At 38.4% G+C, this 12,652-nt stretch overlaps 1 protein-coding gene across 16 annotated transcripts in view; it reads left to right on the top strand.

The window, feature by feature from the left end:
- Nrg1 (neuregulin 1) overlaps positions 1-10,466 on the top strand; it is a 201,368-nt gene extending 190,902 nt beyond the window's left edge. For all 16 annotated transcript variants that reach the window (XM_074054674.1, XM_074054672.1, XM_074054671.1 and 13 more), the window contains 4 exons: positions 15-141; positions 2,463-2,593; positions 3,369-3,575; positions 6,322-10,466. In XM_074054674.1, the coding sequence (XP_073910775.1) occupies positions 15-141; positions 2,463-2,593; positions 3,369-3,575; positions 6,322-6,973 (1,117 nt within the window). In that variant the 3' untranslated portion in view covers positions 6,974-10,466. The remainder of the gene's footprint in view (positions 1-14; positions 142-2,462; positions 2,594-3,368; positions 3,576-6,321) is intronic.
- The last annotated feature ends 2,186 nt before the right edge of the window (positions 10,467-12,652 follow it).

Below are 12,652 nucleotides of genomic sequence, written 5' to 3'. Positions count from 1 at the left end.
TTTTCCATATTCAGGAAACAGCGGAAAAAGCTTCACGACCGGCTTCGGCAGAGTCTCCGGTCTGAACGAAACAACATGGTGAACATAGCCAACGGGCCTCACCATCCCAACCCACCCCCCGAGAACGTTCAGCTGGTGAATGTATGTTGACTGTGGCTGGTGGGAAACTGAACATCTCTATTCCATTCAGGCGCCTTGAAGTTTATTTTCTAAAGCTCTTAGGCTCTCAGCTGCCACCATTAATCTGCATAGCTTCCAGGAAATGAGGTTTTGCCAGGAGAAAATAATGGGAACATTTTTTAATGGATTTGGTTACTGTAAAACCAGCACATTTCCTCTTATGAAATGTTCATTAAGGAGTTGGGATAATAACATTGGGTTTGTTCTCCATGGAAGCCAAACCTGAGGAAAACAACAAAACAAAGAAAAATGTTAAAATTATTACAACCACAATCAGAAGCAATTTTTTAAATAATTTGGAAATTAAGGCTACCCAAGTCTATAATCAATTAATAGCGACAAATGAGCAAAGACCTCTGAGGTATTTTTATTAGGGATACTTCACAGTGCCTGAAATCATTCTGATTTCTAAAGGAAGAACTCAGGGCACAGAAAGGTCAAGTGACTCAAACATGCGTCTTAGCAGCAAAGCTAGGTGACAGTATTGCTTGCTCATGGCCTGGCTCCTATGTGATGTCAAGCCCTCCAGATGAAATGTGTCTTTAATCATCCAAATATTTTGTTTATACTTTACCAAGCACTTGGCTTTTAAATTCAACTGGATCATAGAATACTCAACTCTGAAGACTGTTTACATATCATCTTCCAAACCTCTCTTTTTTATAGATAAGGGCCAAAGCCGTACTCAGATCTCCTGGCTTTTGAAGTATTGCTCAAGCAATACTATTCCAGCATAATCCTTATGTTTTTTCCATTTTCCTCTGATGTATGGTTTTTTAATAGACCAAGCTTGAAGGTTGTTTTGCAGTATTTTTTATTCTGTAGAAAAATGTGTACTGTGAGTGAAACAGATATATCATAGACCCAAGACTGGAACTAGTAATCACTTAACTGCCACCAAGTCTTATAGCAAGGAGCTCTGGGAGACTGTTGGAGTAAGGTACTAATAGGCTAACATACTCTGTTGCTTGCTTCCCCTTAACGGTAGATGGGAATATTCTACAGGGTTGATAAATGCACTCACTACCAATATAACCAAAATCTGTCACTACCTATGTTATAATATATGTTACTTACCATGACTACCTGGATTCCAATTATGGCTCAAATGATATAATTTCAGAATGTAACCTTTTTCAACCTTATTTCATTATCCATACAAGCCTAAAAATAATACATACTTCAAAGATTCCTTGTGAGCAATAAACTAATTTACATGAAATATTTAGCCCCATGGCACTCTGCATTCAATAAATGTTCATTATTATTTTCATGAGCTTAGTTGGTCTTAAGTTCCTTCCCAAGAAGCAAGAGTAGAATGTACACAGATGAGAAATAGGTCACTGTATTTTTTCCTTAAACCAAAGTATATACACTTCCCAGGAACAGTCTTTCCATAAACAGAACCAGCCAACATTTCAATCATTATTCAAGTTGTATATTTGGGGACTTCCATGAAGTTATTGAGTTCTTTAGACTCTATAGCTCGTCAGACTAGAAAGCGCCCTATTTTATCAAGGAATATTTCTTTCCATTTCTTTTCCTGTTATTTAACTCAACTTCTTAGAAATACTAATAGGTTTAAAAACAACCTCAAAACAACTTTTAAAGTACAACTTTTCACTGATGATAGAAGGCAGGAAAGCTACTGTGATTTGCTGATGGAAATAACTGCACTAAATATAAGGCCTTCTATATATTCTGTGCTTTGTCAAAATGTATAACCTTGCAAACTTTGGTAAGCCCTTCAAATTTTTCAGTAGCTTTGTTAGTCTTGCCACTGACAAATTAAAAACTTCAATGATGTCAATAAGGCAACATGGGTACTATGAAATTGAAAAAGAAGGGTCGATCTAAAATACAAAAAATTTTAAATTTTTTTCTAGTGACTTGAAATTTGAACAAGAAAAACTTTGTGCTTTTGTTTCACTCAAACGTCAGTTAGCCTTCTTAACTTACAACAATAGTGACAATATTTACTAGACAAAATTTGTACTGAATTTTAGTCACTGGGAATCAGTGGGAATGGAGAGAAGAAAGAAGTCTTTCTGATAAAATATAGTTGTGATTTTAGAACCTACATTGTGTGTATGTCCAGAAAGTAATTCATTAATTACATTCATCTAATCAAAAAGCCAGAGTATCCAAGAGAGGATTTATCATCTGGCCACTGGAGAAATGAAAGATATTATGAAGCATGAGTATAAGAATAGATCTGTTTGTATGACAATGTTTGTATTTTGATTTACATGAGTATTTAAGCTGTGTCTCTGTTTATCCAGCAATACGTATCCAAAAACGTCATCTCCAGTGAACATATTGTTGAGAGAGAAGTGGAGACATCTTTTTCCACCAGTCATTATACCTCAACAGCTCATCACTCCACTACTGTCACTCAGACTCCTAGTCACAGGTATGATTATAAAAAAAAAATCCCATAGCATTCCTCTAAGAATAACATTTTGCACATTACCTTTTACTCTATGTACCAGACAATAGATCCTTAGGAGGAAGTAAAATGTACTGTCTTGGAACAGGCTTTGGACATCAGTTGTTTCTCGCCTTAATTTCTGGGTAAATCTGAGCTTCAATTTTTCCATTACCAAAAAAAAGGATGAATAATAAGTCCTACCCCACCAATTTACTGTTCCCCATTCTAGAAATTGTCTTCATTTATGCCCTGCTATTCACTGAGACATCTGTCTTGTATTCTGCATAATATTTAGAAGTTGATTTCTAAGACTTGGGTTGCCCTCAGAAATGCACATGAAAATCGGTGAACCCCAAATAGTTGAACCTTCAATTCTCATATGCCCTAGTGATCTCAAACTGATTGCCCTCTACCCAAAACAACACTAGAGCTCCAAGTGTAGCTCACACAATAAAGTGTTTAACCTAAGACATTCAAGAATAAAGAAATTGTAAGAAAGGTTAATACATAGAAGCATTTGATGAATATTTTTTGACTGAGTGAACAAATGAATAAACTGTATGTTCACCAACCCATTCTGAATCAAGATTCTCTTTATGGTATCTTTGTAACAATTCTATTCTTAGACAATGTAGTGAGCTATGGATGCATCATTTTGAATATCTGTCAGAATCACTTTCATTCAGAATTACTTTCATTCATTTCGATTTTTATACATAATTTTTTTCTCACTACCTCTCATGTTTTCCCACCATAGCTGGAGCAATGGACACACAGAAAGCATCATTTCAGAAAGCCACTCTGTAATCATGATGTCTTCAGTAGAAAACAGTAGGCACAGCAGCCCAGCTGGGGGCCCAAGAGGACGTCTTAATGGCTTGGGAGGCCCTCGCGAATGTAACAGCTTCCTCAGGCATGCCAGAGAAACCCCTGACTCCTACCGAGACTCTCCTCATAGTGAAAGGTAAAACTGAAGGGCAAAGCTACTGCCAAGGAGAACCTCAGTAAGAGAATCCCCATGAGCACCTGCGGTCTCACCTAAGGAAATCTACCCAATCAGAATAAGGGGCAGCAGTTACCTGGTGCTCCTAGTTGATGAAGTCCTCCTTTTGTTTGACTGAACTCATTTCTCCTGAGCTGCTCACATCGTCCCAGAGGCTGACAGGCATCAGACTCTTAAGGAGATGGAGTGATTTGATGTGGAAGGTGCAGCAGACTTGGAATTCCCAGACCTGGCCATAAGCTCAGATCCACTCAGGGTCTCAGTTTCCTCAGTTCTAACCTTAGAGAAATGGCACCAATGCTTAATATGGACCATTCTCTAATTCCAATTTGCCAGTTATCCAAACTCTTAATTTGGTGGTTGAGCTGGCCTCATGCCCTCATGCACTAACTCTGTCTTACTTTCCAGCCTCAGTTAAATCAAATCAAGGGCTATGTCATTGCTGATGGTTCTGGGGAAACACATGCTTGTTTTCTACCCTATATTATCCCTTTTATGAAATTCCAAGAAGGGATGAATAAATAAATCTCTTGTATGCTGCGTCTGCCAATCTTCACAGGTGATTTTTAAAGCAGATATTGCCTTCAATATGGCCCTTTATTTCAGAATGTTTTGGCTTTCTTCTGGGGAGATTGGGTCGGGTTGAGGAATTAATCACAAAAGTAAAGAATGGAGGAAAGTAAACTGAATGATGTTAAATAGGAATATTGAATTCATTTATTCTTTTTATCCATTTTCACACCTATGCTGGAGGAGTTATGCCTAGTTAGCTTTTCAGATCATTGGTAAACTGTTAGCTCTTTGTTTTCCACCACTGGGTTTTGTTGTTGTTTTTTTTTCTTATTGTCATCTCAGCCTAATCTTTGACCACTTACTAAAAGGATTGGATAATACCAAGTTCATATTTATTTGGTGGTTACACGGGTGAAAGTGATTTTGATCCTGTGATCAAGTCCTTTTTCCCTTATGATGGGGGAATATAATACAAAAGGACCAATTTTGGCCTAGGTTATATAGAGCCTACTGATCACTTCTTCACTTTTTCCCAAAATGGCATTTCAGAACTGTGTGGAATTTATGGGATTAGTATTCTCACTGCACCCCATGTATGAAAAAATAGTCAGGGTTCAAAATTGACTTCAAACATTAGACTTGAATCCATGTAATTATGTCTTTATATATTAAAGATATTACCCATCATAATTCAGTCTTTTTTGAAACATGAAAAGGAGGTTAGGGGTAAAATCTTTCTTCATCACCACCTATGACGTTGATCTTTGAAGACTGACTTGTGCTTGCTGGGATAGGCTTCTTTGCTTAACCCAGATACGATCTAGGACCACAAAATAGACCTGACCTGTAAGATCACAGGGAGAACAGATGAATCACTTCTGTGTGTTGGTTGAATTTGGATTAGCTTTTCTCAAAGATCTTAATTTAAGTACCTCACAAACAAAAAGTCTGCAGGTTCAAACTCCAAATATTTCAATCTCTGAACACTTTCCCATTTTACACACAGCTGGATCTCACGTCCATATCACTATGAGTCATAGAAAAGCAAGAAAGGTAATAGGCTTCCTCTTCCTGTTAGAGTTCAGCTAGTGGTGCTGTGTGTCATCACAGGTCACATCAAATTAGACTCTGTGAATGTCAGTGTGAAGAAAAGTCATTTAGTGCTATGCATCGGTGACATTTTTTTTTAATCAAAAGCTGAGAAATATGACTCATCCTCCTCAGTGCCAAAAGGCAGGCCATCTTATTCTGGGTAAGGAAGTGTGGTGTGGGAAAACAGTGCACTGAGCATCCTGATGGCAAGAACACTGAACAGTAACAGACATGGCATAACATAAAGTATCATGGTAAAGCCAACCTTTGAGCAGTCCCCAAGGATTGCTAGGCACTTCAGCTGATCTTTGCATGTGCACCTATGATGAAAGCAAAGGCCGATGAAGCAGTGGGTTTTGGAAGAGAGCTAGATTGCAGATTGGACATCATCTCCATTTGTAGTAAAAATGAAGCCAGGTTCTCTCAGGCTTGCCTTTGAATGTCTCAGACTCTGGGATTCAGAGATGCAAATTGAATGTTAACTAGTAGCATTTCATAAAAAAAAAAAATTAAAAGCACACAAATGTATTACACTGTTATCAGGAATAAATCTAAGTTACTATGCTCTTTTTTTTTCATAAGACATAACCTTATAGCTGAGCTAAGGAGACACAAGGCACACAGATCCAAATGCATGCAGATCCAGCTATCAGCAACTCATCTTAGATCTTCTTCCATTCCCCATTTGGGCTTCATTCTCTAAGACCCCTTGGCCTTTAGGAAGGTATAGTATTTAAGCAATACTTCTCTCCCTTCAAAATCCCTGAGCCTTGGTCCTTCTAAAGATGAGAGGTTTCCAGAACCTACAGTCCTGTTTTCTGGGCTCACATTCTTTTATTTAAACTCCTGATGAGATTGAAGATCCCCGAAGCTTTGATAAGCTAGACAATTTAGCTGATCTTTGCATGTACTCCTGTGAGGAAACTCTTGGCTACATAATTTTCGATTCCGAGGGTGCTGAATTTCCTAGTGTAAAAATGGAGACATATACAATGAAAATTGCACTCTGAGTGCATCCTCTCATGAACCCTGTCCCCTTGCCCTCCCTGCTGTATGCCTCTTATTCCACCACACTCATGTGGGGTATTCTGTGCTCACACAGGTATGTGTCAGCCATGACCACCCCGGCTCGTATGTCACCTGTAGATTTCCACACGCCAAGCTCCCCCAAATCGCCCCCTTCGGAAACGTCTCCACCCGCATCCAGCATGACGGTGTCTATGCCATCCATGGCAGTCAGTCCCTTCGTGGAAGAAGAGAGACCTCTGCTTCTTGTGACGCCACCAAGGCTGCGGGAGAAGTATGACCAGCATCCTCAGCAATTCAACTCCTTCCATCACAACCCCGCGCATGACAGTACCAGCCTCCCCCCTAGCCCCTTGAGGATAGTGGAGGATGAGGAGTACGAAACGACCCAAGAGTATGAGCCAGTTCAAGAGCCTGTTAAGAAACTCGCCAACAGCCGGCGGGCCAAAAGAACCAAGCCCAATGGCCACATTGCCAACAGGTTGGAAATGGACAGTAACACAAGCTCTGAGAGCAGTAACTCAGAGAGTGAAACAGAAGATGAAAGAGTAGGTGAAGATACACCTTTCCTGGGCATACAGAACCCCCTGGTAGCCAGTCTTGAGGCAGCACCTGCCTTCCGCCTCACTGACAGCAGGACTAACCCAGCAGGCCGCTTCTCCACCCAGGAAGAATTACAGGCCAGGCTGTCTAGTGTGATTGCTAACCAAGACCCTATCGCTGTATAAAACCTAAATAAACACATAGATTCACCTGTAAAACTTTATTTTATATAATAAAGTATTCCACCTTAAATTAAACAATTTATTTTATTTTAGCAGTTCTGCAAATAGAAACAGGAATAAAAACTTTTATAAATTAAATATATGTATGTAAAAATGTGTTATGTGCCATATGTAGCAATTTTTTACAGTATTTCAAAATGAGAAAGATATCAATGGTGCCTTTATGTTATGTTATGTCGAGAGCAAGTTTTGTACAGTTACAGTGGTTGCTTTTCCACAGTATTTCAGCAAAACCTCCCATATATTCAGTTTCTGCTGGCTTCTTGTGCATTGCATTGTAATGTTGACTAGATGTTTGATTTACCGGACTTGCAGCTGTCACTCTGTTTGCTTGTCGTAGCACTCACCCGTATGTCTTGTAATGGCACATCCATCCAAATACTCTTTTGTACGAAGTTTTCTTTGCTTTCAGAGTATGAAATGAGTTGCATCTACTCTGCCAGCCAAAGGTTTGCTTCATGGGGCTCTGGGATAATAGTAGATTCAACAGCATGCTACTATCAAATACAGCAGGAAACTGCATTAAGTAATGTTAAATAGTAGGAAGAAAGTAATACTGTGATTTTAAAAAACTATATTAACAATCAGAAGACAGCTTGCTTTTGCTAAAAGGAGCTACCATTGACTTTATTCTTTTTTTTTCTTCTTCTTTTTTTTACAAAGAGCAACAGTTTTAGGGATAGCTTAGAAAATGGGTTCTGGCTTGCTATCAGGGTAAATCCAACAGCTTAGAAGAGGACTCAATTTCACTTTCTTTCTGTGGGAATGACCCAGCATCTAGTTTGAACAACAAATCACAACTGATAAAGGTGCAATCATTTCTGACCTATATTTTACACTGATGTAGAGCTGCCAATTGGCTGTGTCTTCCCAGCTCCAGAAAAAGCAGCTCATGGCACAAAAGAACCCAGCCCAGATTTAAACTCAGCAATCTGTCCAAAACACTCCTAGAATAAAAATGAGTCTGTCATACATAGTGGTGACTTGTCCCCATAGGAAAATGTTACCATGTTTAGAAGGAGTGAATGTGTAGAAATCACAGGTGGACAGCAGCTGTGTGACTTGGTTGGCAACTCTATCCTCTCCATTATGTTTCCTTTGTTTTTCAACGTTGCTTTGGTTGGGTCCTAAATATACATGAACACTTCTTGTCAGGAATGGCCAATGTGCATATGATTTGTGATTAGGAAGAGTCTTCCATAGTGATGGCTCACTAGGAAATGCCAGTAATATTGGAAAGATAGCACATTTACTTGCAGAAGTGGCCCCCTCCTGTGGACTCACCTCTCCATTGGCAGCCTGTGTCACCCATTTTTCCCTCTCTTACTTTTGGCCTTACTGCTACAAAAACAGGTCTAAGAGTAGTCTAAATTCTCCATGTTCTCCTGTGATTACAAACCCACCCCAAGCCTATAGGATATTTGAAATAACTGCTCATGCAAGAAAATAAGAAAACTAACCAAAAAATGAAGAACCCATTTTATGCCCTCTGATGTCAAATCAGGACTGATACTTTGCTTAGTTCCAAGTGGCTTCCTAGGAGCCATGGGACAAAATGGGAAAGTGGTGAACTGGGGGTTCACAAAGTTGATGAGAATTACTGTTTTCTTGTTTTCAGGTGAACTGAGTCTATTTCTTCACCAGATCTTTAGTTACAAATTAAAGGGATGAAATGACAGGCAAGTAGGTCTTAGAATAAAAATGTTGGCTGGGCATGAGATAATATCATTATGCTCCCACATGTTTCTTCAATCCACAGAGATGCTTGTCTGCAGGTCCTCGAAGTTACTCTTATATTTGGTATCCCATGTCTTTTTCCAATGTACACATGCCACTTTCTCTGCTCAACATTGTCCTCCTTTGCTTTTTAACCCCCATTGAAGAGCTCCTTCAGGTTGCGCTGATTTCCAAATCTGGAGAAATGAGTCAGCTTCATGGTATGGGGAAGACAGCCTGAAGAAGCTCTCCACTATTTTAACATTACCTTTCAAGGCCTTGACTCATTCTTCCATATTTCAATAAAGAAATCTCTATCACTATTTTTCAAACTCTTTAAACATCTGTTTCAAATTCTTTGGACCTTGAAGTATTCAGATGTCCCCTTCTGAAAAATAAGTAGAATCTTCTGATGAAAACATCATCCTCAGTACAACAATTGCTGTACATTTTCAAATTGCAAATATCTAAGAAATTTTATTTCCAGCCTGATTCTGGTCACTTACAGAGGTGGCATATTAGTTGAGACAGCCTTTCTCCCTGTGGAACAAGAGCTTCCTTTGATAAGAAAGCCAGCTGGCTGCTCAGGGCTACTTGCTACAGCTGCCAGATTTATGTTCATTGGGACCTCACTGTGATGCTTCATTGCTACATCACTTCAATCATCCCTGTTTATAAATTCAGGCATTCTCGTGGCAATCCAAAGGAATACGAACCTATGCTCCCAGCATATGGAAAGCTGTCTTGGGTGTTAAGGTAGTGAAAATTGCCCAGAACTTTGACAACCACTTTGTTTCCTGGGTCTGAAATCATATCCACTGAGGGGTGTGCAGTGGACCCCAGTTTATGCAAAACTCCTTTGTTCTCACTCAAGATTCATGTTCTGTTCTTTCCTTTTTTATTTCTTTTATTCCAAGAGTGCCTGGTGGACAGCCTTTTGCTTTGTACAAAATGGTCCTCTGTGTAGGAAAATATGTCCCAAGCAGCAATATGCCATCTCTTTCTTGTTTCCGTGTGACTGTCTTGACATAGGTGGAGTTGGATCCAGGGTAACTTGCTCAGTAACTAATGCTTTTTTTTTTTTGAAGTGGGGTCTGAGTTTGTATGGTATATGTCTCACATTAGTGAACATAAGAAAGGCCTGGTCTTATGTTAGTACTGGCTGCATTCCTCCAGCCACAGAGATTTCTATCCACAAAGACCACGAAACACGGCAGCGAAATGCAGACGAAATGAAATGGCCACATATCACAAGTTCTATTATATATTCTTTTGTAAATACATATTGTACATTACTCCGATGTTTCCTTAAATCATTTGCTGTCTTTATGAGTTAATGTCAGTTATTACTCTCTCTCAGATTACTGTGTAACATTGTAAATAGCATAATGTCCTTTTATTATTTATATTTAAGCATCTAACATAGAGAGAGAATTGTTTTCATATAAGTTTATGATATATGTTAAAAATATATGTTTTTCTTTGCTTTAAAATTATGTACCTTTTTCTCTTACTTTTTTGTTAAGAATAATTTATTGTTCAAGAGAAAGAATGTATATGTAATTGAAACTATTTGAAGAACGCACATTTGAAGGCCGTGAGGTACTGATAAACTAAAGAATTTATTATCCAAAATACTAAGCAATAAGTAATTGTGATTTATTTAAAGTTTTGTTTCCCAAGAAAGTCATACTGCAATAAAAAATGCTATCTGTGGAGACTCGGACGTGTTGCTCAGCAGACTAATGTTTCAGTCTGTTAGACCAGCACCTTCTGTCTTGCTGTGACAGCCGTACTAATGTAGGAATGTATTCCATGGACCCCATGATCATCTTGTCTGTCTGTTGCTTTTGCCACACTGCCCATCCTTGAGTCATCTGCTACCTGATTCTGTTTAGCACTTTATTCCTTTTTGAAAGGGCCACACAGTCAAGTAATAGGATATTTCCTTTCCTGCCCACTCCTCCTCCCATACACAGTGACGTCAGAGAGAAACATTTCAGGACATGACTACCTGGAACCTGTTTGTTGGTATGTTCTACATTGGCAGCCAGAGACTTCTTCAGATTAATGAAAATGTCAATGGGCCAATCCCATTCAATCATGAAAGAGGAAAAAAAAATCTATCATGAGTCAAATGGTTCAATGGCCACACTGCCCTAAATGGCAGCCATGCTACACTTCCCATTAGCTTCAGTAAATTCGCTTTTCATCAGGCCCACAGTTTTATAAAAAGGATAAGGCTCAATGGAATTCATTCTCATTCTTTCAATAAATCAAACTGATGTCCATCTTACTGCTCAGGGAAGAGCCTATGCATGAACTATTCCTCACATTCTAGGACTTGTCACATAAATGAATATACTACTTTTCTTATTGAAACTAACCTAAACAAAAGCCATATTTTAACAAATACATATTTGTGGGCTACTTTTTATATATTTTGAGCATTTTTATTCATCTCAGAGTAAAGGATATGGAATAAATGTCAGTAATCCTTTGGGGTATTCAGTGACCTCCTTTGGAGTTTGAGCATAACCTGAGATGTCTCGTCAAAGTCTACCTTCATATATGTACACAATTCCTATTACCTAGTACTAGCTCCGCCATGATCATTTCCAAGTCTGAATGTCTATGAGACTTAAATTACAGCCTTCAACTGTGCTTCCCTGAAGCCACAATATCAATTCATTTGTTCACTAGTTTTTTTGTCAATCAGCCAGTCAACAGATCAGAGAATGCATACAATATTTAAATGTTAAAGAGTGAGACACTTTCCTGAGTATATGCTAAATCTTTGACCATGCCCACCCTGATTGAAAACTACAAGCAGCATTTTAATAATTTAGGTTCAAATTGTTTGCCCAAACTATTTGAAGCAGAAGCATATAAGGAGAAGCGTGGTATGGAAAGAATGAAGATTCAATTCTAGTCCAATTATATATCTGGATAAATATTGTGATTCTTCATTCATGGTGGCTTTTGAGTGTCAAACCTAGGCCAGTTGCCTAGCAAGTCATTTTTTCTTCCCACCAGTCATGAAGTTTTTTTGCCCTCTGCCCTGATGATGAATGACCAAAGAATTTGATATCAAGGACTTAGGGTTAACTTAAGCCAGTTTGAAATCTAGAGATGTAAGACATTAAAAAAAAAGAGTGGAAACTTTTGATGATCTAAGAATCACACTGTACTCTATCTCTGACTTGTCCTCTCTGAAATAGTACAGCAAGATTAATTTGTGGAAACTATTACCATAAAAGATTAATTTGGTAGGAAACAAAAAAGCTTTCAGTTTATGAAAGACAAAACCCTCATGTTGGTATTGGAAGCTGCAGTATTCCTAATCTCTAAGGTTGCTGTTGGATAAGGCAGTCCTATCCTCCCTTGTATGTATATTTAGGAATTTGGTGACATCCTGGTACTGCAGATGTAGGGCCTGTCTGGTTAGGTATTGATTTTGAACTTCAAATGAGCTTAAAAGCATCATCTACCATTGGAAAATGTCTTTATTGCCTGGAGATAACCTATTGTGATCCATCTCATCCTTTTAAAAACCAGCCAGGAAAAGGAGATTAGTAATTCCTAAAAACAAGGCAGAGAATGAGGTAATAGTTCTAGCTAACCCTTCTCTTTCAAATGGACTTTTTAGGGACCGAGTTTGATAGAAGAAAAGATATCTCTTCCCACCACACAGCATGCTGATGAGGCTCAAAAATTACCTCTGAGTGGCTTATGCATAGGTTTGCTCATATGCAGAGAAATAAACGATTAAGTATAAGTAACGTTTATAAAATTTTATAACTTAAAACATTCTTTTTTATTACCTTTACTTCATGGTACAATAAATGAAAAGGAAAATTTAGGCTTAGACAAGTTTAAAAAATTTTTCTTGGACCTACATATCTA

The sequence above is a fragment of the Castor canadensis genome, chromosome 14, assembly GCF_047511655.1.
Source record: "Castor canadensis chromosome 14, mCasCan1.hap1v2, whole genome shotgun sequence".
In the NCBI taxonomy this organism is placed as follows: domain Eukaryota; kingdom Metazoa; phylum Chordata; class Mammalia; order Rodentia; family Castoridae; genus Castor; species Castor canadensis.
The sequence above is the reverse complement of the archived record's forward strand: the minus strand, read 5'-3'. Positions and strand labels throughout refer to the sequence as shown.